The following is a 23,690-nucleotide window of genomic DNA, read 5'->3' as shown; positions in this document are numbered from 1 at the left end:
AGAATCAACAACAGCCTCAAAAACTCCATATTGATTATAAACTCTTCCATGCAACTACAGTGGTCACAATTTCACAATTACGTGATATAACCAAGGGGGATATAATCAAAGCATTTTTTTTTTTTAATTTACATGATTACATTTGAAAAATTACTCACAATGGCAAGCAGAAAGGCCTTCCAGCACTCTGCATCGTGAGCAAGAGCGTGACGGATGACGTCATCTTGACTCATACTGCCAACAGCTGATAAAAGCGATGGGACGACGTGACGATTGTCCTCGCTGATGTTGCTCTGGAAAGTGAAAACGTACATAGAACATGCAAAGAAGTAAATTCTGCTTCTTCTTTTTTGATCGTCTCACCATTATGGCAGCAAACTGCTCAGAGACCGAAATTGTAAGCACATTCCTTAGCTGGAGGCAAAATCTGCAAAACACAGTAACACAAAAGACAGATATTTGCATTTCACTGCACATTATGGGTAAAATTAATAATACATGATGAAGTTCAACATGCATGCGAGCTGATCACATGGAGAGTTCATTTACAATGAGCAAATGTAACCTTTCAACACGATAAATTGCTGCATTAAATGACCATCTTGTACTTCCTAATCTACAAGAAATGTCAAACCAATTAGGAAAAAAATTTCCAATTCTGTACTGACTGATCGCCTGGGAAGACTGGACTCTGCATCCGCAAAGCCGAGTTGATGAAGAAAACTTTAAATCCAGTTCAATCCATTTTCTACGGTGCATTAGCTCATTAGGACTGTGAGTCAGCATGGATTTTTTTTTTGCCGCTAATCACTGGGCACTATGTATTCATACTGTATTGAATATGTCAGTATATTCTCTGGACACTTGATTAGGAACAACTGAATTATCCTAACAGGAATTTTTAGTTTTTACACGACTCTAAAAAGACTTGGAATTGTTCTAAGGCAGTGATTCCTTTACTTACCACTAGGAAGAGCCTCGTAGCAGACTTTAACATTTCTCACTTATGTAAACACTCAAGCTGTATAAAAATAATAATAATTGTGAGAGATGGTGATATATTATTTTTACTTTTTTTTTTTAATCTCACAAAAACATCAGAGGTGGTGATATATATTATTTTTACCTTTTTTTAACCTCACAGAAACATTAGAAACAGCTGACTACCACGTTATATTGACTTAATACCCAGTCTGTCAATTTTAACAGAAAATTATAACTTCAAAGGCAATTTTTTCCCCCCAATTTCTTTTCTAATCCCATTGGATTTAAACGGTTGTTATGCCCGCTGTACAGTACCGAGAAAATGCATGATTTTGACCCCACCGAACTCGGTGCCACATAACTCTCCGAGGAAGAGACGGCGGAAATTGATCACCCCATTTCAGCGGCTGCCGCATCGACTTATTTCCTGCTGTGTTCAAGAGCCCCAGTTGTCCTTTCATGTCTGTTTTCATGAGGCTTCGGAAAGGGGAACAGCTTGAAAACAGCGTTTTACCTTGAAGAGACATTAACTCTCGGGCCGCGCGTTGATTTATTAAAGATGCTACCTTTTCCATTTCTCTGAGAAGCTTTCCGTGATGGAGCCACATTCTGAAGTGCATTTAATATAGATATGATACATGGCGGTATAATAGGCTGGCCTCTGGGTCACAGTCACATAGCTAGTAAGGTTTGTTTCCACATTTGGAAATCCGAATCATTTGCGAGGAGAATCGAATTTGTAGCGCTGCGCTTTTTACTTTTTTTCTCCGGCCAACTCCTGCAAAATGACGAGCGCTCTGTTCTCCCGTCGCCTGCCTGGCTTCGAGACGCACGCCATGAGGCTCCTCGTTAACCTTTAGAGTCAGATTAAGAAAGGGAAGATAGGAAAAGGGGGACACAAAAAGGGAGAAATGATGAAGCGTTTTGTCCAATGGTACGTTATTAATCTGAAATTCCATTGAGTTGGAAACGACGTGAACATTTTGAGAGCGGTTCCGCCGAATCCTCGGCTACAACGCTAATAAGTCCAATTTTAAGATCGTAATCCAAAATGATGCCATTAAGAATTTGATAAGGCTATATAATGAAGCTGCTTCATAAATGGAAATTGTTCTGGACTTTTCAATTTGCCGTTTTTTGACACATTATGAAGGAAACAAAATGCATCACATGACTTGAATGTGATACAGAAACATGACAAAACATACTTGAGAACATCCAAGTTGTCCAAGAGAAGATGTTTGCCATGTGCAGTTTGCACAAACAAACATAACAATTCCAGGCACTCTTTCTCTACTGCGTCATGTTCAGATGAGATCAAGTCCACAATAGACTCTTTGGACACTGGACTCGTCATCAGTATTTTCTGGTTTTCCTCTGTAAACCACACAAAGAGATTTTTACGTTCATATCGGGACATGGAAGGTTAGGAACAAAAGTTTAAGAATGCAATCAGGAACAGAAAATGGAGACTAATATCAAAATAGTTTCTCGCTATGGTGAATGATGTTTTTGTTGTCAATCATCCACAACAACGTTGCTGTGTTTTATACAAAAGCTGCAAAAAAAGGGGGAGATAAAAAAAGAGAGCTGTGCTGTAAATCAGCGGTCCCCAACCACGGGCAGCGGAACGGTACCGGTCCGAAAAATTGGCGATTCTCTCCCAATTACGTCCGTCCACCCTAGGGTTAAGGTTGGGGTTAGGGTTAAAGCTAAGTGCAAAAAAGGTTGGGGACCACTGCCGTAAATGATACAATGCGGATTACTTCACCATTAGGATTTTTCTCCTTCTGTTTACCTTGAAAGGACAGCAAAGAAAGAACATTGGCTTACTCAGGCTCTTTTCATTATCTCCATACCGTTTTCCTTGCATGTGATCATCCAAACATTGAGAATGCAAGCACACAAGTCTTGGCTGCATGGGTCATTTGCTTCCTGCGACAGGCAACTGTGGAGAAATGCACAAACTATAGTTTCCTTCAAACTGATTAGTGGTGACTTTTTAAATTGCTTTTTTTTGGTGGGAGGGGGGGGAGTAATCAGGTACGTGCAGCCATGTGAAAAAATAAAAAAGATAATAAAAAAAGAAAATAAATATAATAAGAAAATTCATAAAATAATGAAATAGTAACACAAAATAAAAAAGATAATAAAATGAATAAAATAATAATGAAATAATAAAACAATTATAAAATTAAATAACAATCATAAAAAATCATGAAATAATATAATATACTAAAAAAGATAATAAAATAACTAAAATAATAATACAATAAAAAACTAGTTAAAAATAAAATAACAGTCGTAAAAAAATCATAAAATAATTTTAAAAGTCAAAATAATAATAAAAATAAATAAATACTCTCCCTAACCTCAGTTTCTCCGTCCAATAAATTGGCAGTTACAAGGTGGAAAACTAAGCAGCAGTGTTATATTTGGAGCTGCAGAAACTTTGATCCACTTCTCAAATTGGATCTCATCAAATACACACATGAACCGAAATGAAGTGTCTGCAAAGCGTGGCTGTACAATGATTTCAACACCTCTGCCGGCAGAAGCAAAATGAGCTATTTTTACCAATCTCCAGCTGCATTCAACCGACAATGAGTCTTCCCACTTTAATCATGGCGGCGCTAACAACTGACGAGTTAATTATAACCCTACTGACATGACATGAGGGAGTCATGAGTGGCAATTTCTGAGAGGAAAAGTAAAACAAAACCAAAAACCCCTTTCACTTATTTCAATCTTTTGATTACAATCATGTCCTCGTACAACATGAGCAGACTCGGTCGGGTCAGGGAGGGATTTCCCATCATTTTCCGTGAATGTGCCTATCTGCTACTCCTTTTGTCAATGCTCCGTTGAGAGCTGACAGCCAAGTCTCCCTCCGGTCTCTTTACCTCCTCATCGTGTCATTGCTGTCGATGATATTGAAGCCATTGTGCAACCTGAAAAGCGTCTGGCCGCTGCCTGTTAGGACGAAAGCAGAGAATGACATCAGATGTCAGTGGACCATATTTTATGACAGTGGAAGCTGTAGGCAACATTAAGGTTCATTTTCCTTGTTTGCATCGTAGCTAGGACGTAAGAGGAAAAAATAAAACATGATTTGGGAGCGACTGCAAGCTTCCTCGCTAACAATGAGCCGCAAAAAAGTCAAACCGAGAAGTGAGACGTTCTTTTTTATTTTAAAGCCGTAATGTCAACCCTGCTGAGATACATTCAGCGGCGAGTTATGTAAGAATTGCCCTTTTCTACTGAATGGCACCGTGAGACAGGTATTATATCACTCAGCAGTCATCAAAATGAAGAAAAAACAAATATTAGATGAGAAACAGCGGCCCGTGCGACGGGAAACAAGTAGTGATGCGTAAAAGACGATTATTACATGAAATGAATGAAGATCCGTCATTTTTAGTAGGAACTGTATTTATACTGTGGGATGCTTGCCAAAGTGTGTCATAATTAACATTAAGAAGAAAAAGAAGGCAGTGAGCATGATGGATTATATGCAAAGTACAATATCTGCCTTTGGGCAATGCCTCAGAATGAGTTAGTGTAAGCGGGTCACCGTTGGGTCACAACAAGGTTGAATACCAAATAAGCATTAATGTAACACAATTGTGCAGAAATATTATGTTGCATTTATTCAATATTACATTATTTTCTAAAATATATTGACCAAGAAAATAAGGAACTATCAGCTATAAATTAAAATGTTGGTACACTGAATATCCTGTTTGAACAAATTGTTACTATTGTAGGTCTGGTGACAAATTATTGTAAGCAATTAAATAACTGTAGAAAGGAGACTTTGAACTTCTTATGATTTAAATAGAAAAGTCACTTCCTTGCTTCAGTTGATTCACTCCAAGCATTTACTTGATTTTTATTTCCTTTCGTAACTTAACCTCGCTGAGATCAGTGAATCAGTGGTGCAGGTTATTAAGAAACTTTAGAATGAGCACAAATTGATTCAGTGGAGACAGCGACTTTAAAAAAAAATAAAAAAAATAAATAAATAAAAAATAAAGGACACTCACAGTCGGTCACTGCTTGGGAGAGAATCTCCAATATTCCGCAGTAGTAGAGCAGCATCTGCCCAGGCTCTGACAGCTTCTCCACAAGCTGAGGGATTAGTTTGGCCTTTTCCACTCCCTTGTCAAAATCTTGCCTGGCGTTGAATTCTTCACTCTCTTTCTTCTTTTCCAGCTCCATCTTGATCAGGTATTCTGTGATACATGAATCGTGTCTCAAAGCCCTGATGTGGATATTACACTCGGGATTTCCCAGCTCAGAATCTGAATCATCCATAGCGGCTAAATATTTACTTTTTGCTCTTAAAAATTCTGAACATACTTGGGTCTTGAATCGATTGCAACTGGAGTTATGTTTCTGATAAGATGAGAAATGTCTATAAAGTCAACCACAACAGTCCAGTTGCGATCAAGTCAGGGCCCCGAGAATGAAATAATCGGCAACTACTAAATTCAAAATGTAAATGTCATTTAAATCATTTATTTGATTAAAAATGTAAAAAATGGTCCAAATCCTCAAAAAAGATTAACTTTGTTTTTCCACTGTATTCTAACGAATTCACTGCCAGCACAGTTAAAATTGATATTGAATGAGTTAAAAATGAGCAACGGGAAACAACTTTACCTTTAGCCATCTTTTCCATCTGTGGTTCGAGTTGAGCTATCTTTTCAAAGCATGCTCTGGACTGCAGAAAAAAAAGGAGAAATATAGTCTCATGCAGTATGTATTGACACTCACTCAATTATGATCTCATTATCTACCATTGTGTCAAAGATTGTCATGAAAGGCGTTGCCCAGAAAAAGTGCCGAGTCAAAAATCAATAACATGTTTTTGTCTTGTTTAATGAGATGTTCAAGTCGCACTATCCTCCATTATTCATTTTCCACCTTTCCCGTCTATGAATATTTAAAATAAATAAGGCTTCTAGTTCTGAACCTCAACTGTTTGAACATCTCCGTAATTTCTGTCCCTCCATAAAATATGTTACAGAAATATAGATCAGTGCTTCTGCCTTAACGGGGAGGTTTTATCATGGGAGTTGAAAGAAAAAAAACTTTCATGTGGGTCGACAAGTAAGCTCGGCAGCTTACTCGAATGCGTGCTGAGCCTTGAAATTCTGTCAAGTTGTTCCTACCTCGCCGGCATAGAAGCATCAACGCTAAAACAAGTCCATCATCATTAGATGAGATGATGAGCGTACTGCGGTTGCACAAAAGCCACGCATTAAATAAGAAAGAGTGTGTTCAGAGATAATGAGCGCTAATCATACTTACCTCGCTGTACTTCTTCAATCCGACATACGCTTTGCCCATGTGTAGGTAAGCCTTAGTGCACTTCTCATTACACTGATTAAAAAAAAAAAAGAGAAGAGTAAAGCTTTTGTAAGGACACAAACAGCTTGCGAACCTATTACAGTGGTGTCTTGAGATACAAGTGTATTTTGTTGGAAATACTCTTATCTCAAATTATATTTCCTTCATTGAAATGAAGAGTGATGCCTTGAATCTGAAAAATCAACAACATTTTTAATGTGTCATAAGGAAAATGTCAACCAATAATATTGTACTTTATATTAAAAAAAAACGTACAGGAATAATAACGTAATTAAATAGAAAATAAAAAAGCTAAACAGCTCAACTTCAGAAAAGTGATGAGTCATGATTGGTTGCTGGCACCTGTGATGACATTTTCAGTCAACAACAAATGGCAAAATGGCCGCCCACTGAGATGGATAAAAAGAGCTAGATTTTGCCTGTTTAATTTATATTCCGTAAACAAAACATTAGTTAGAGCATTGTGTTTTGACTAGCTGGACTGCACAGAACCTATTATTTTAAAAAAAAAAATTGGGTTGATGTCCTCTTTAAAGATGAATCTAACCAGAGGGGAGCAAGCTGTGAAACCCAGGTTGCCACATTTTCATTAACATCCACTTCATAAACAGCACATCCTTCCAAAATTATCCCAGCTGTTTGCGGTAAAATTGCCTTAAATTGTGGCTTGATTGTAAACAGTTATATTCCACAACAGGCTTTGTCTGACTGCTTTCCCATCAATACTTGTGACCAGAGGGTGACACGCTATGACAAATGAGGCTGCGAATAACTGAAGCAAACATCCGACAGTGTCTTACCTTCAGAGCCCATTCGCAGTCGTTGATGGCCTCCTCGTACTTCTCCAGATTGATGTAAGCCTATGGAGGTGCAAACAGGGGTCAAAAAATACATGCGGCATCACAATATGCAGACGAGATTATTGACGACTGAGAAATTTGGTACACTTGCACAATTTTGTAATCCAATGCAATATCTAACAATCTCATTACTCGCACCGTGCCTCAATTACTCGCTAAGGACATATTAAATTCTATTATATTCGTGATGATGAAATATTTATTTTGTTGTTCGTAAAAAGAGGTCAAAACAATATATTTTTTTTTATTTTACAATAAACACCTCTAATGGACACCTGTTACTTTTTGCTAGCTATGGGAAAACGGGTTAGTCGGGCTCATATTTTAGCTGAATAAATTGATAATCGATTGACACTCTCAAAGAGGTATTTATTTTATTTTTTTAGAGGATGTCGCTGTGTTGTGAGGTTGCTGCATATTTCTAATACATCTATATTGTTTACTTTATATTGTATCATCATCAACAGAAATATTAACATGGGATTCCATTTTAAGTAATATTTGAAATATAAAGGACTGAGTACAGATCTTTGTGGAACCTCATTTTTAAGTAGTACTGAAATACATGCTGTTTTCCTTTATTACAAGCAATGCTGCAAAAGGAATTATTTTGTCATAGTAGTCAAGCTCATTTCCCCAGTCAAACATTAAACGAGTAAAAGCAATTAGAAAAAGTATTCACTTGTGCTCTGTTGGTATACAACTGCTGCATATCACGTTGTTCCTCCAAGCCTTTACTGTAATATTTCACGGCGGTCTCATAATCTCTTTGAGCATAGGCTTGATTTCCTTTGTCCTTAAACGCTGGGCGGACAAAAAGGATAAAACGTTAAACAGGAAATACAGCTGGCCCTGCAAGATGCTAAAGCAACCCGTCCACCTCACTACAACAGATTGAAGTGGCAGGTAACAACACACCAGTGGCCTTTTTCTCTTGAGCGAGCCTCCTCTTCCTCCTGTCCTCCGCATCTCTCTCCATAAACCTCATAAAATTCTCTGGCCATAAAAAGAAAAACATTTCTATTGGCATTTATGTCTCTGATGTAGAACTCCCTGGTGACATACACAGTAACAATAAAAAGAAATATAAAGAATCTGTTGCCTTTCATTACATTTCTTTTCATTGGGCCTTACCCGCACTTTCAGTTTGTGCATCCTGCAAAACATGAAGAGATATTGTTGACAATAGATTTTTAAAGGAGGAAAAAATGTTTACGCATGTGCATTGGTCCATGTGCAATTGCCGAACAATGACAACATCTTTACCACAGGAGCTTTCGGTGTTGGGTTTGTATTGATTGTGGTCTTGTTGACTTTTGTCCTGCAGGATCCATTCAGGGATGCAATTTGGCAATCTGCCTTTTTGATAGCTTTCTGCTGGACTTCAATGTCTGGTGAGCTTAGATCCTTTACAAGCTTACCTGGCAAAACAAAGTGTCATTAAAAAAAATCATATTAAAAACATTAAAACACTACAGCCATTAGGAATGTTGTTATATAAAACAAAATAGCATAAAAGATTAAAACTGTATACTAGCTTCAGCACAAACTAACAAGTTAACAAAAAATCTATAGGCTAAAACAAATGAACATTACTTATTTCGTCGACATTCTTCAAGAAACGATCCAAGTCTTCAGTTGAATCAATGTTGTTTAGCTCCATTTTTTCTTTTTTTTTTTCCCCCTAGTGAAGTGTACAGATAGTTAAGGAACGTTTTCACATTAATAAACCTTTGGTTGGGCACTAATCAGTAAATTTTTATTCTTCCAGGGTGCTAAACTGCCACCTAAAATATGTAGTGAGACACCAGCGGGTACCAGACCGCGTTGTTTGTTTATCAACACATGGTTACCATGACGACGAGATGCCCTCAACGGTGACTAATCTGAAAAAAGATGACACCGTTGATCCAAAATTGAAGTCCAAAAATCAATTGAGTAGTCTTAAAACGAACACACTATTGAGTTCAAATTGTTTTATATATAAAATGTCAAAAAAAAATAAAAATGAAAAATGGTTTGTCATCCGTTGTACAACACTGCCCTCTAGTGTTTCTTTTATGTCACTGAACAGTACTGTTGTGCAATTTATGCCAAATAATAATAATGATAAGAATAATAATGATAATAATAATGTGTTACTTCCACCAAATAACAAAATATATTTGTTTCTACCATTTAATATTGTGATCATGGTCCCTCAATGGATAAGAAGCAGGTGCTTTTGGGTTATGGAAAGTTGGTTGTTTCACTTTTTTCATTTCCGTATTCATCAAATTTAAAGTTTTTCTAAATACTTGTACCGTCAGTAAAAAAAAATACAATTTTTAAAAGTTTTGAAACATTGTCATTCATGTAAAGAATAAAAAGTTTGGGGCTGAAACCCGACCCCTGGGGGACACCACAGGAAATGTTTAAACATGAAGATGTGTATTGACCCATTTTCACAAACTGCTGTCTTTTACTTATGTAACTTTTGACGCAGTTCAGAGCAACTCTAATACCATAATGTTCCAGTTGTCACGTCTCGTCCCCAGCCGTTCCACTATGTGTCTGTTGTTATGGTTTCTGCCCCTCCCCTCCTGTGTGCCCATGATTAGCTTCTTTATTCTCACCTGCCTCTTGTTACCTGTCGTGTCTATAAGTCCTGTCTGCCCTTCACGCCCTGTCGGATCATTGGTGTCTTCATGTCTTTTTGGTTGCTGTCATTTTCAAGTCTGTTTCGGTCGATCAGTCCTTCATGTTAACGTTTTGTTAAGTCATGTCAAGTCAGTTTGCCGAATTGTGTCAACATAATGGCCGTACACCTCACTGCTCTCCTGTTGAGCACATGCCATTTCGGCAGGCTTTTAAAGTCTCTTTAAATAGCAAAGCTGATATTTTTCCACAAGCATGACTTGAGAGGTCAAGTGCTACTCAAGAAGCACAACCTGAAGATTCGTATAATCTGCTTGCGATTGTGGAAAGGGAAAAGAAGTTTGGGAGTAGCAAAAGAAAGTTTCTGAGATGACTGTCTTTTTTTTTTTTTTTCTCTCTCTATGGTCAGTGCAACTGCTGTGGACATCATCAGGGTACATCTCAAAGAACAAAAGCTCGTGACATTGATGAAATGCCCGCTTTGCTCTTTATCTGCCTTTCCACAATCAATCCACTCGAGACTCAGAATCTTTTCTCCGGGGTTATCTCCAAAGAAAGATGCCCCCCACTGCAATACAACACGACAAGTTAGGCTTCATTTACTTTTAGAAAAAGGTCTGAATTGGAGAGCGAGAGAGAGATATACACACACACACACACACTATAGTCTACCATAAAAACATAAAACCCAACAATCAGGTCATGAGGAAGAAGCTGGTTCTATTTTTTAAGAGACGGAACCATGCTCGTAAATGAGTGTGAAACTCTCGAGAGTCAGGGGACTCCACCCCATACCATTCCCATTTATAAGGCGACAACGGTCACCCTTCCCAACCACTTGATCTTTGCATGCAAGGCAGTATGGAGAGAGGACAGAGCCATTCCGCAGCGCCCTCCTATTTGCCGTGGTCCATCTGCAACACTTTATTTTGCTGTCTGCCAATTGGCATTGCAGCGATTTTCTTCTCCTCCAAGGTAGGCCTTATTTTGCTGTACCCACCCCAAAATAATATATTGCCCAAGTTGTTTCAAATTTGAATCCAAATAACCCTGAATGGAGCTCTTGTTTTATTTAAGGTAATGAAGGCCAATGCTACGGGGAGCTCGGCAGCAGCTGCTGATGCGTCAAGGATAGCCAAGATCCTCAATATCGTGGCGCTGGTGTGCGGATTCATTTTGAGCGCCATATTAATCACTGCGTTTGTGCTGGGACTACCGTATTCAAGTGGGTAGTTCATGTACTTGCCAAAATGAACAAATCAAATCAAAATGTATGTATGAGTTCAAGTTTGTCCACATTTGAATAACAACAAATAAAATCAGTCAAAACTATGAAATGTGATTCGCAAGTTTCATAAAAAATAAAAAATCTTATTACCAAACAAAGATCGTAATTGTATTGAATATTTACTGAATGTTTTCATACAATCAGGTCACATAAACAATATGATGTCACAATATTTCAACTGATGTCACTTGAATACGAATAAAAGTGATTTTTATGTACCGTATTTTCCGGAATATAAAGCGCACCTTCAATGAATGGCCCATTTTAAAACTTTGTCCTTATATAAGGCACACCGGACTATAAGGCGTACCATGAATGCATCATGTCAGATTTTTAATCCAAATCAAATCATTCTCCATTTTATCTTTTTGATTTCAACTTCAGACGCAACAAATTACTTTAAAATCACAAAATAATGATCCATAGTCTTTTTGATTCATGATTCATAGTCTTCAGCAGGCCTCTTATGATTGATTTCATGACACAATGCTTCGGGCCAGTTGAAATTTAGGAATTTGGTCCATATATAAGGCGCACCGGACTATAAGACGCACTGTCGGCTTTTGAGAAAATTTTAGGTTTTTAGGTGGGCCTTATAGTCCGGAAAATACAGTATGCTTTAGTTGTCTTTTGTTTCATGGGAAACTGCAGGGAAAAAAACATACTTTTGTAATAACCTGAAGACATTTTATCACTTAAATAAATAAATAAAAATAAATCACCAACATCACCTTACACACAAATGACCAGCTAGCCGTTTCTACCCAGTGTCATGAGAAATAGTTTTTGTACTACTTTGCAAAAGTATTAGCCCCTTGAACTTCTTGACTTTTTTGCCACAGTTAGGCTTCAAACTGCATATACTTCCTGAGCAACTTGTGCGCTTTTTTAAATTTCCAAGCGAAGTGGTGACCTCACAAGTTCCATCATGTTTTTTCTTCCCATCACTTTTCTTTACTGATCGATTGAGAGAAATCACATGACAGCGTGCTTCCTCGTCTCAAAGGACGCTTTGGGCTTTCCTCTTTTGCTGAGGTTCTTTGTCTTAAAACCCCTTCGAATTTTGACACCAAAGACGTTTCTCCGTGTTTCCTTCCAAATTCCTCGCCGGCCTATTTCCCAAAGACAAGTTTGTTACTCTTGGCTTGGATCACATGATGCAAACACTGTGCAACTTCACTGTCTCTGTACTCACGCTGCTTGGCTGTGCTCGAGAAGCAGTCTGTTCCTCAAAGCTGTGAAGAATGACAGACTTTGAACATCCCTGAGGAGGTTCGCCATCACAAAATGACCAATGGGCTTCGTGTGCGGAGACATCTAAGCCCACTTTGGCCTGAAATAATTGGCCTAGAGATGCCTGGAGTACCTACAGTGGCACAACAACAACTTGGCTCAGTAAGAGAGCAGCGTGACCATATCTGGAAGTGCTGATATAACTTGATCAATTATTAGGTGTTGGTTTCATGATGTCAAAATGTGAACAGCATGAGGGAGAAACCAGGTTGAATACCGATTTCGTTCATGGTTCAAACACCTGCAGTGAAATACGCCGTTCTGGGTTTTACCGGCACCACAGAAAAGAAGCATAGTCTGGTTTCGACTGGCTTTATGTTATTTAGCTCTTATTTATGTTATTTGAAATCTAGAAAGACTCTTTTTCATTAAAAAGGAGTAGACTATTTATGTGAAGTAAATCCATCAAAAGAGTCCTCTTTTTTTTTTTTATAATTACGGAAAGTTAAAAACGTCTATTTTATTGTATATATTTATTTTATTATTTTATTTTATTTTTTTAATTTTGCTGTTAAAAATAATGATGATATACTTAAAATAATTACGGAAAGTCAAAAACATCAATTTGATTTTATATATTTATTTTATTGATTTTATATTTTGCTGTTAAAAATACACTTCCAATCAAGTGGCAAAACCAGGTGACTGCTGAATGTAACTATTAAACTAACTCGACTCTAATTTAGTTACTTTTAAAAATAAAGTAGTCAGTAAAGAAACTATTTTAAGTAACTGTGGCAACTCTACCTATGAGCTGCAACAAAAGTCCAAAGACACACTCAAAAGTGACCAAGAAAGGAAAATCTGAATTCAGGATGCTTGCTTGTTCGTACCTTCCAGAAAAGTCTCTCGAAGGCAGGGGCGGAATCGTTACTCATGTCTTTAATTGCCACATGGGACAAACAGTGCAGCAACAGCAGGGAAAAGCCCCCAACTGAATGAAGTCTCTGGCGGCGGACAAAGAGCGTCTCATCTACTTCCTGTCAACATGGTGACATGAAGTGTACAGTGAGAATTATCAATGAATGGCCACTTTAGTTTCAGCCCTCAAATGGCAACACTAAGAGGCGGGAAAAAATGGATTGAAAGGTCAAACAGATTTTTCACAAAAGTTGCCATTGTGCAAAAGCTTTTTTTGAGTTGATACACTTTCACAATAATAAACCATTAACACTTTGAAATGGTGGAAGAATATTTCTTTTTATAATATTTTTGTTGCTTTTGTTTTTTTGCATTTTAGCAAATCAATTTTTCCAATTGACAAACAACTAACATTTTCTGTGGCTTATTGATGTGACGGGTTTCAGTTTCAGTCCTGCTGTTGGACCAATAGAGAAGACTTTAAGCATATCGGAACATTGACAACAGGAAGATCTTTCGGGTTTGGGGTGAGCGTTCCAGGTAAAACCCGACACTGGTAAAAGTGCGGTTTGTGTGACCAAATCGACAACAGGAAGAGTTGTGGTGAACGGTTCAGGTGAAAAGGTTATTCCTTTCACCTACGCAGCGAGACTTTGAGTTGATGTGCAAAAAATTATATGCAATTAGATTTTTAAAAAATCACATTTTCAGATTCAACATTACCTGATAAAAGAAGGAATTCCTGAAGGTGTTATTATGGTAGTTGTTACTGGGAAGCCTCGTAGCTATTTGGAGAGAAACTGTTGGAGTCTGTGGAGAGAAACGAAAAAAATCATCAAACGGACTCCTCATAAATAAATACAGGCACAATGTATTTTGTGAAATAATAATCATGAGAAAAGTTTCAAGTGTTACAAACAAGTTTTAATGCTTGCAAGGTGTGCATGAGGAACAGTCCATGTTGGTACACCAAGAATTCTTTGGGGTTGAGGCTGGATGGCTCCAACGGGATTAACTCTCCCTCACACTCCCACTGACATTCCAGTTCATCCAAAAATATCTCGCCACTTTTGTCTGAGCAAAACAGAGGCCGATTATACACAGAGAAATGTGTCGTCATTAGGGGAGAATTTTTGATTTTTTTTTCTCAATTTAACACATCTAATATAAAAAAAATTATTTAAAAAAAGCAATGAAATATGATGTAAATTCTCCCACCTTTTAGCCCTTGCTCCACTCCTTTCAAGAGCTGGAATAGAGGTGAAAGTTGCAGCAGCTTTGTCCACTCCTCCTCTAGGAATAAAAGCCAAAGCATCATAATGTGGCACGAATCCAGCACTTTAAGTATTACAACTGGATTACCTGGAATTGTTGGGAGAGTGATGTGACTTGGTGGAACACATGCTGTCAAGAAATGTCATTTTTATTGTTTTGGAGCAATTTGCCTACTGTGATTGTGGTGGAAAAGCAAAACAAATTGCTGGCCAACGTGTCAGTTGCTCTTTGATTAAACTAGGAAGCAGCTGGGACATTGTATTCTATCTTTAATATGGCATTTATCCTCTGCCACAACCTCCACCTGTTTTAACCAACCAATGTTTACATCTGCGAGACTTAGTGACAAATACATTAGGATTGATTACGGAATGTGGTAATCAAAATCACCGTTAAAAATTAGTCCACTCCCAATGACTCATAAAAAGGTCTTTTTGCATTGGATCATATTTTTTTTCCAAATTGTTTATTACCTCCATCTGGCTGCTGGTTAGTGCCAAAAACACGTTGGCGACTGAGATCAGGGTTAGAGTTGACTTGCTGTTTATCAACCGCAAATTGCTGGTTCATTCTGTCCAGCAGAGGTAAAATCTTCCTTTGGAGCAAACTCATAACGTTCCCGGTCGGTCTGGGTCGACACAAGCGAATCAGACCGTATTCTTTGTACCAGAATTTTCCACGCAGGACTTCCTGAACAAAGAAATTTTAATAAAATGGAAGCTTTACTAGAAGTATGTTTTTTCTCATCAAAGTGATGTGTGCCAACCTGAGCCGTATCAGCGCGCAGCTTGGAAAGGTGTCGAACAAAATGCAGCTTAATGAGAGCAACATCTAAATCGGACAATCTAGAAGAAAATTGCTCCCACATTTCTCCCAGCGTCGGCTCTCTGTCCTGCGGTTACAAATTGAACATACGGAAAATGTTAAGACATTAGAAACTATTTTTCCTCTCCAAAAAAGAAATGTTCCGACCATGAGGCGGACACTTGCTATCCATTCTTCTCCTCTTTGTGTGTTCCATTTTTCCTGATCTTGTTGCAGCTGCTCCATGCGTAAGTCCATCATGTCGAGGCCTGACATCAACTCAGAATACCACACACAGTGCTGATCCCACTCCTCTTCATCCACTAAGCGAACAGAAAAAAAATATATGAATATCAATTAAAGGTTTCTTTTTATTTGTTTTTCTGTCATAGCAGCTTACCCAGGCTGAGGATATTTAAAACATGTGGAGGAAGGATCAGAGACAAGGTGGCACGTTGGGCTACTCTTCTTTGGGATTCAGCCTGGGCTAAGTCGTGCATTTCCACAGCTGCTTCCCTTAACGGCCTGCCTGACCACAGGACCTGCAAGGCAAGGTGAAATAAATAATTAATTCACTGAAATTAATTGAAATAAATACATATTTTTTTATGATTTTAAAAAAATATATTCATAATAATAAAAAAAATCGAAATTGATTTAAATTAGTAAATAAATTGAAATAAGTCACACCTCATTAACCTCCTGATGGCTGCCAACATCCATCAGTCTCAGAAAACACGGGAACACAGCTGAGTCCACATCAGCAAGGATGTCCTCCTCCCGTCGCTTCTGCTGCTGCCAATAAGTGTTCCGTGCACACGTTTCTCTCTCCAGAGCCTCCACCTGGTCTCAAAATCAACAACGATTACCAGAAAGGCCTGATTTCATGCAAGTCAAGTGCTCTCTTCCCTGATCCAAAAAGAAAAAAAAAAGAAACCTGCAAGCTGTCATTTTGATCCGCCACAGACAACCAGTAGGAGGCTGTGATGGGTACGACGGTGTCGGTGAACACATCCCGCCTGGCGCCAACCACAGGAGCCAACACAGCAGTTACAGGATCAACTGCCTGAGAGCCATAACGGATTGCCACCAGACCTGCAGAATTGATGTAAGCCTATTTGCTCTAAAAATATATCAAATCCTGCACTTTTTTTTTTTTTATACCATCGCCATCAGGGTCCTCCATGGTTCCCCCCAGCCCTATCGTGCATCCTGTGATGAGATCGGACTGGCACCCCAACACGGGTACGCTGAGACCTGTTCCCATTGGATCAGGGTAGTCCATACCCAGCAAGGCAGGGACTGATGTGTTTGAACCTGGCAGAGTCATGTCTCCTGAAGGGCATAAATGTTGCGTAAGACTTTGTACATGCACCAGTGACTATCACGTCTAGTTATGTTCTCACCCAGAGCGCCTCCATCTTGCTGCAGGCCCACTGTAGTGTCCAGCAGGATCTCCAACCTGGTCTGAAGCTGCAGCTGACAATGCTGACTCCTCCTCCAGTTCAGATGGAGGTCCTCTGCCATTGCACCGATACGATCTTGCCAGTGACACCCTCGCTCGGCTCCATGATGAAGCTGCAAAGCCGGTTCTGATTCCCACTCCTCACTCAGAAACCTGAGGAGCTCAATCGTTTTGAACATGACCGCCAGAACCTATAATCAAAGGTTTATGCGTTACATATGTTTCTTTTAATTTCTTTTGTCGTGTTTGTTCATGAGAAACACCTTGCTCTCTAAAAGAGTCTGGTATCCTCCTGCATGAGGTAACAGCTGCCCGGCTCGGATGTTTGCACCTCCCACTCGTGCCATTCTCCCACTCAGAGGTTCCATAAAGGGTTCACCCAGTAGGACTCCTCCGACTGGCAGCACGACACCTTACAAGTACACAAAGTTGTAATGAACTTTTGTCGTACTTTGTCATTGCCGTTTGATTTGTTTTACGGTTTCCCCCATTGTAATGAATTGAAATCTGAAAACTAATTAAAATAAATAAAATAAAAAATGAAAAAAATAAAACAAAATGAAATCAAATTAATAAATAGCACTGTGTAAACACAAAAGACAAATACCCGTCACCGGATCGAGACTGACGCCGACAGTCAGCACAACGTTTCCCGTCCGAGGATCCATCATTGGATAACCAATCTGGACAGGTTGCAGCAAACGTGTGATGGGACATATATGTGTCTTCCCCAGTGGGTAGACCAGACCAGTTTGTGGCTGGATAGTAACTGCCAGAATAGGTACTGGGACTCCCGTGTCTGCGTCTGCCATGGGGGCACCCAGCTGCAGTTTTTGACCTGGTCGAAGGCCTCTGAGACAGATGTTGGGTAGAGGCTGGTTTGAGTGGCAGGTAGTCGGGTATGGAATGAAAGGTATAGGAGGACTTTCCCATTTCTTGTTGTCTCCTTGTAAGGATAAAAGATGAGACGAGAGTTAGAGCAGTGATTGTTATTTTCAATGTGTGTTATTTGTAGAATGTCACTGCTTAATCTAGTTATACTTCATAATAATATTTGCATAGTGTACATTCCAAAACAAATTGCTCCCTCAAGTTAGTTGTTAAGCCAGGAACTTGAGCAGAATTTTGCAACACATACACATATCTTGCTGGAATAAAAAGAAAAGTCAACAAAAGTTTGAATTTCACTCTGAACATGTCAATGAAAAAAAAATGTTCACCTTTGTTGTTCCATTTTAAATGTAAATGTAGGTAAAGCAATAATTTTGATGATAATGATTATACCAATAATTATCAACTTTAGTCCGGTACTCTTGTTCAGTGTTCAATACCTGAACACAAATCAGTCGTGATGACCAAAGTGGCACTTTCGGGGTCATAGGCGACATTCCCAACAATGGGTAGAACATGACCGGTTTGTGGATGCACGAAGAAATCTGGAGGAACCGCCATGGTGTGACCGTTGCTCAGCAACATATGGCTGTGAGCGTTTGGTCTAACGAGGCCTGTGACTGTGTCATAATGAGCAGGGCAACATTCTCGCAGAGATCCATCAGAACCTGGAAAGACATTTGTTATTGCAGTACACACATTGACCAACAGATGGCAGTGTGTGTCAAGTTAACGCTCACCAAAGATGCCGTCTTTGCTCAGCACTGTACCTGTGTCAGGACAGAGCAGCTTGGCCCCCGTGCCTTCACCCAAGAGCCCCCAGGAGCCCTGGCGCCGACATTCTGCTGATACCAACCCTCCCATCTCACCCACTAGCGACCTTAACCGCTGGATCAAACTAAGAAGAGACGAGCAATGAGAGTTCAGGAAAAGACCTCAGCTTCTGAGAAGCTGTATAAATGGTAATACTTTTGTTGGCGCTGTCCAAAAGCTGTCTGGTAGATCTTGCCCAGTATTCTGCTACATTCTCGCACTTGAGCCGTGAACACACTGTGGACCTTCTGCTGTGCCTGCTGCTCTCGCCTCAAAACCTGGAAGATGCCAAGTGGAAAAGAAATACTCTTTCCATGTGACGCTTCCACTCTGAGAGTTATTTTTAATATTAAATTGGTTGGAATTATGGATAAACACATGTCAATTCAACCTGAAGCTGACTGTTGAGCAGCATCCTCAGGTGAGAAGCCAAAGACCTCCTGCGGACCACCTCCTTCTCCACCTCTCTTATGGTCTTGTCGTAAACATCGTCCGTGCTCTCCTCATCCACCAAGCGAGGGTGGAGCTGCCGGAGTTTCTCAAGAACACCCTGATAAAGCTCCTTGACCTACATTTACAAAAGCCATACTTCGTCTCGTAGCAGGATCCCGCCTGGATAGATCTGAAGGTTGTCACGCGCACCTCGGTGGTGAGCTGTCCCAGCCGAGAGGTGACTGACACGCTGTGTTTGAGCAGCAGGTTGTAGAAAGTGTTGCTGCTGAAGGCCTCCAGATCCACCTGGTGTTCGTAATCCCAGAATTCCTCTGAAGGCTCTGTACCGAGACGATCATAAAGAGGTCAGCTTCAACAAAGACAAATTCAAACCTGGAATTTGGGAGTTCAATGGTCAGACCTGAAAGGTTTCCTAAATATAAAAACAGGCAATGCAAAAAAAAATAATAATAATCACATGTACCAGTATGTTTGTATCTCCTGAGTTTGAATTGTTGCCCCAAAAAATGATTCCGGTGTCTTTGAAAAAATATTTGTCTTTGTCTTTTACACACAGACATTGAGGATGAGTTTTTACATTTTTATAGATTCATTTTTTTGACTTAAGATACAATATACCGAGCTTTAGGAAACCCACATTTGTAGTGGGAATGTGTAATAGCATTTTCAAAGTAGTTTTAAAATATAATGTATTTCTGATCATTGTCTGACCCTGCATGTAAAAACAAGCCAACTCAGTAGTAGGAATAAAAATAAAAAAAACATGTTTTGACATCATGTTGCAATTAATACTTCTATCTCGAGATCTGGGCAATCAACTCTCAGTACATGTGTGTATTGTGTTCATACATGAACATTCTGTGTATTTCAGGTGCACGTGGAGCAGAGGTTGCGTAACACACAGTGTACATGTGTCGCGTGTACCTGGTTGAATGGAAGTCAACCTGATGACAGCTTGTTGTTTTCTGTGTATTTTCATTTGCGAGATCACCCTTGAACCTTTTGATGCGTAGTCTTCCATGTGATAGGTCATCTGCCGTTTGTGATACCGTGCCCTGATTGGCTTCTTCTCAGGCCAACCATACTCGTGGAAAAGGATCTGAAACGTGAGTTCAATATGGTTGTATGGTACACACAAAAAAAAAGTGAGGGATGAAAATATTTTGGGGAGTGGTGTACCAACCAAGACAATCACACATAAACACAAGATGAAGGCGGCTCCAAACAGAAGACCTCCCGTCACCAGCCAGTCAGGACGCAATAAAAGGTTTCTTCTCTTCCTGATGCCCACTCTTGTGACGTGACGTGGAATAGTTGCAAAGAAGGGCCCCGGCTCGTAACATTGGCCTCCTGCAGCCATTACCCGCACATACTGGTGAGGGACAAAGGTGGAGGTCAAATACACACAGCAAGCAGAACATGAAATCTTGGAATGTGAGATTTGAAGACCAAACCGCATAACATTACATAATCTTACCATATGTTTGTGATGATGGCTGCTCAGCCTAAAAACATAAACTCCGGGCTGGTTGAAGACAATTGAAAAGAAATTGGGAGGTGTCCAGGAGAGAGTCAGCTCCTCTTTCAGTTTCCTCAATGAACCCCAGTCAAAATCACTGTTTGTGTTGTACAAGTTGTCACTGACAAAAAGATGAAGAATCATCTATGGTTGTCTTAACTAAGAGAAACTTTAACTGGTCACTTACACGTCATACTGAGGATAGTCACGAGGAGTGACGGTGAACAATAGAACATCGCCCAAGTGGAGACATGTTGTGGGATTGAGAATTCCACTGAGACTTTCCCTTGATTCTTCCTTATTATTATTATTATCCATGCTCCCGCCACCACTGCTCATATTTTCCATTTCCCACGGAAGGACAGACGCATCTAAAAGGAGTATAAAATAAATAAAAAATATTTACTGCCTTGCTATTTGACTGTTGGAATTAGGAATCGATATTATTTTCAAACCACGTGAGCTCGGAACATCCCGCAGCTCTGTGAGTGACGAAAACAGTTGCTGAAGTTCGATGCCGTCGCTAAAGAGGCCGATAAATCCCGTTTCTGTATTCGCACGGCACATGAAGACAAAGGAAAACTTGAGAGACACGTACAGAGAGGAACAACAATGACAAAAGGTGTTTACGTGTGAGCCCAACCGCTTGTCTGAACAATGTAGACGGGGCGTGGAGGGGTGTGATGGTTCCCGCATTCCAAACTCCCCTGGGAGTCCCAAACTTTAAAGAGCATCTCCAGCACGGTGCCGGAGAAGCCCGACACCTGCATACAAACAATATCTGTTGTCAAAAGTAGGTCAAGACACTGAAGAAGCTTGTCTGAACCTTTCGCAGGAAAGACAACATAGTTGTGGGGCTTTGTGTACATTGTCTGCTTAGCTCAAACTATTTATTGTGTTTAGTATTGTCAGATGGAAAACTGTAGTCGGTGGAACACCATGAGGAAAAAAATATTCGGCAAGAACTTTCCCATTGCTGCTGAGTTTTGATGAGAAGTGCGGTTACACACTGGATTGGTCGGCAGCCAATCACAAGGCACATATGCACAAATGATTCGTGCTAACATTCAAGGGCAATGAGCAATCACTGGCGGAGCTAGAGGGAAAGCCCTGGGGGCACTGCCCCCCTGAATTATGCTTGGACACCCAGGTACCAGGCCAGATATTTTTTTATTTTTTCCAGGATTATTTCCACTTTATTTCACCCTGTTATCTTTTGAGATCTCAGAAAATTTGGGGAATTTGGGGAATTTATAAAAAGAAATATATATATTATTAATTTACAGACCACCTAGTCCAGAGCTACCCCAAAGATAAGAATCTAGCCCCGCCACTGTCTTCAATGAACCTAACATGCATGTATTTAACTTACCCGACTATCAGAAGCCAAAACCAGCTCCAGTTCTCCACTAGACTTGCACTGTAGTCTCAGTTCACTTTCAGGCCTTTTCCTACATAAGTCTCCACACGCAGCTCTCCCGGGAGGCTCTACGCACACACAGAGACCGAGCTCTCCGTCATAACCCTCATAGTCTTCTGCAGATGGACACACCTGCAGAAAAGATAGAAACTCATTTAGATTATCGTTCCGCTCACATTCACAAAGGATCATTGGGTGCTGTCAGCTGAGTGGGTGAAAGGTTATTTACAACATATTCAGAAAGTGTTTGCATTTCACATTTGGCTCTTTGGTCTTTTGCTTCACTGTTAGTTTGGGTGAAAGGTTATTTACACTGTTATGTCAAAAGACATTGGGCTACTTTCAGTTTTTGCATCCATGTATCATCTGTGTGCGATCACATGACCTGTGTCTTGCAGTGACTTGACCACTCATGTCGGTCCAGACACTCTCCATGCTGGGTCCGTGTTTTTCCATCCCGGCAGATGCTGTACACTTTGTGCACACACACATCTTCACCGTCGATGGGTTGATAATTGAGACTACATTGGCACTGCCCGTCACTCCTCTGTGGAAAAGTCCATAAGGTTCTGTTATATAACTACAAATACAATTCTAAAAGATGATGCAACATTGTACCGCTCTGACATTCTTCTTTGTATTCAATTCAATGAGCTAAATGAGATGGGGAAAAAGAATCAAATCTATTCTCCATGAGTGTAACGGTGAGATAGAAACAAGACCCCGCTGTGCACGTGGGAACCTGATCTGCTCATCTTTCAGCTTGATGCAACAGATTGTTCAGGTTTCTTAGCTTAGTGCTGAATGATGAGAGTTAATTGGGTAGAGGAGCATCTCACCTGAAAATTCTGTCCCTCTCCCGGGCAGACGCAGGTGTCCTGGCCAGAGAAAGGCTGCTGAGCCACCGATCCACACGGAAGGGATGAGGACAGACCCGGTCTGGGACAATAATGTTGAGGAGGACACTCAAGACAATTTTCCATTGCTATACTATTGGCAGCAGGCCCATACGTTCCCCTTGGACAAGGAATTGGAGTGATGCTATCCGGTAGGCAGTAAAAACCTGACAAAAGCAAGACCATCATAAAAAATAATCATCAAAAAGAAGTTTAGTTTCAGGTATTCAGCAGATTTGTATTTTATTAACACATATCAATTGATGAATGGTATATTCCAAGGCAAAATTAATTAATAAATTAATTGAAAAATTCTTGGGTGAGATTTACGTTACGTTACGTTATGTTACGTTATGTTATGTCACGATGCATTACATGATATTACATTACGATACATTACATAAAATGACATTATATTAAATTACATTGCATTACATTACATGAGTCATTCTAATTTGTGTCAACTAGCGCAATATAAAACACATTTGTACGTACATACCAGGTTGACAGAATGGTCTTTCTTGGACATATCGGCTGATATTATCTCCATAAACAGAATGCAGACCACAGGAAAGCAACAAAAAACAAAGATACCTCATGAGATCATCACAGCATCCTTCCGGCATGGCGACGACCCAAAAATAAAGCGATACTCTATTAGATGGAGCTCTGCACATTTATTTGACTGTTTATAAGACGCAAAGGGAACATGCGAGCTCGTGCATGCTGAATGATTTATAGAGCGGCAGAGGGAGAGTAGAAAGTATCACATTGCTCTATTTGTTCCTCTTGATGCAAGAATGAGCATGAAGGTGATTCATGATCTGGCGTGTGGCTTTGCTTGAGCGGTTTCTA

General features: G+C 39.7%; 2 protein-coding genes and 1 long non-coding RNA gene across 8 annotated transcripts in view; 1 reads left to right on the top strand and 2 right to left on the bottom strand.

The window, feature by feature from the left end:
- The window catches only part of ttc12 (tetratricopeptide repeat domain 12), a 15,410-nt gene extending 4,317 nt beyond the window's left edge, over window positions 1–11,093 (bottom strand). For both annotated transcript variants that reach the window (XM_085916003.1, XM_085916004.1), the window contains exons 1-15: window positions 8,817–11,093; window positions 8,487–8,641; window positions 8,355–8,376; window positions 8,139–8,216; window positions 7,903–8,024; window positions 7,161–7,220; window positions 6,301–6,372; window positions 5,650–5,710; window positions 5,031–5,219; window positions 3,888–3,957; window positions 2,844–2,932; window positions 2,193–2,361; window positions 1,743–1,838; window positions 364–427; window positions 159–293 (exon numbers count right to left, since the gene is read on the bottom strand). In XM_085916003.1, coding sequence (XP_085772129.1) covers window positions 159–293; window positions 364–427; window positions 1,743–1,838; window positions 2,193–2,361; window positions 2,844–2,932; window positions 3,888–3,957; window positions 5,031–5,219; window positions 5,650–5,710; window positions 6,301–6,372; window positions 7,161–7,220; window positions 7,903–8,024; window positions 8,139–8,216; window positions 8,355–8,376; window positions 8,487–8,641; window positions 8,817–8,883 — 1,449 coding nt within the window. In that variant the 5' untranslated portion in view covers window positions 8,884–11,093. The remainder of the gene's footprint in view (window positions 1–158; window positions 294–363; window positions 428–1,742; window positions 1,839–2,192; window positions 2,362–2,843; window positions 2,933–3,887; window positions 3,958–5,030; window positions 5,220–5,649; window positions 5,711–6,300; window positions 6,373–7,160; window positions 7,221–7,902; window positions 8,025–8,138; window positions 8,217–8,354; window positions 8,377–8,486; window positions 8,642–8,816) is intronic.
- LOC147054317 (uncharacterized) lies at window positions 10,489–11,333 on the top strand. The gene is made up of 2 exons (XR_015066646.1): window positions 10,489–10,832; window positions 10,935–11,333. It is a non-coding gene; the product is annotated as an uncharacterized LOC147054317 (long non-coding RNA).
- On the bottom strand, window positions 11,248–23,690 carry LOC147054316 (uncharacterized). Of its 5 annotated transcripts, none has more exons than XM_085915997.1 (32): window positions 23,335–23,690; window positions 22,779–23,002; window positions 22,325–22,486; window positions 21,892–22,071; window positions 21,163–21,283; window positions 20,975–21,067; window positions 20,707–20,890; window positions 20,478–20,640; window positions 20,184–20,372; window positions 19,925–20,099; window positions 19,190–19,320; window positions 18,939–19,115; window positions 18,704–18,825; window positions 18,475–18,632; window positions 18,175–18,402; window positions 17,451–17,789; window positions 17,107–17,255; window positions 16,785–17,034; window positions 16,543–16,713; window positions 16,316–16,473; window positions 16,069–16,221; window positions 15,779–15,920; window positions 15,547–15,701; window positions 15,341–15,466; window positions 15,048–15,264; window positions 14,662–14,703; window positions 14,518–14,592; window positions 14,219–14,373; window positions 14,023–14,109; window positions 13,272–13,418; window positions 12,341–12,511; window positions 11,248–12,257 (listed from the first exon to the last, which is right to left on the bottom strand). In XM_085915997.1, the coding sequence occupies exons 1-32, from the start codon at window positions 23,510–23,512 to the stop codon at window positions 12,090–12,092; spliced, it is 5,190 nt and encodes a 1,729-aa protein (XP_085772123.1). In that variant the 5' UTR covers window positions 23,513–23,690; the 3' UTR covers window positions 11,248–12,089. The 5 variants fall into 5 exon arrangements, with proteins under 5 accessions (XP_085772123.1, XP_085772124.1, XP_085772126.1 ...); XM_085915998.1 differs by having other exon boundaries at window positions 20,478–20,616; XM_085916000.1 differs by having other exon boundaries at window positions 23,430–23,689.

Source organism: Syngnathus leptorhynchus, chromosome 7, assembly GCF_054491065.1.
Source record: "Syngnathus leptorhynchus isolate UIUO chromosome 7, UIUO_Slep, whole genome shotgun sequence".
NCBI lineage: Eukaryota > Metazoa > Chordata > Actinopteri > Syngnathiformes > Syngnathidae > Syngnathus > Syngnathus leptorhynchus.
The sequence above is the reverse complement of the archived record's forward strand: the minus strand, read 5'-3'. Positions and strand labels throughout refer to the sequence as shown.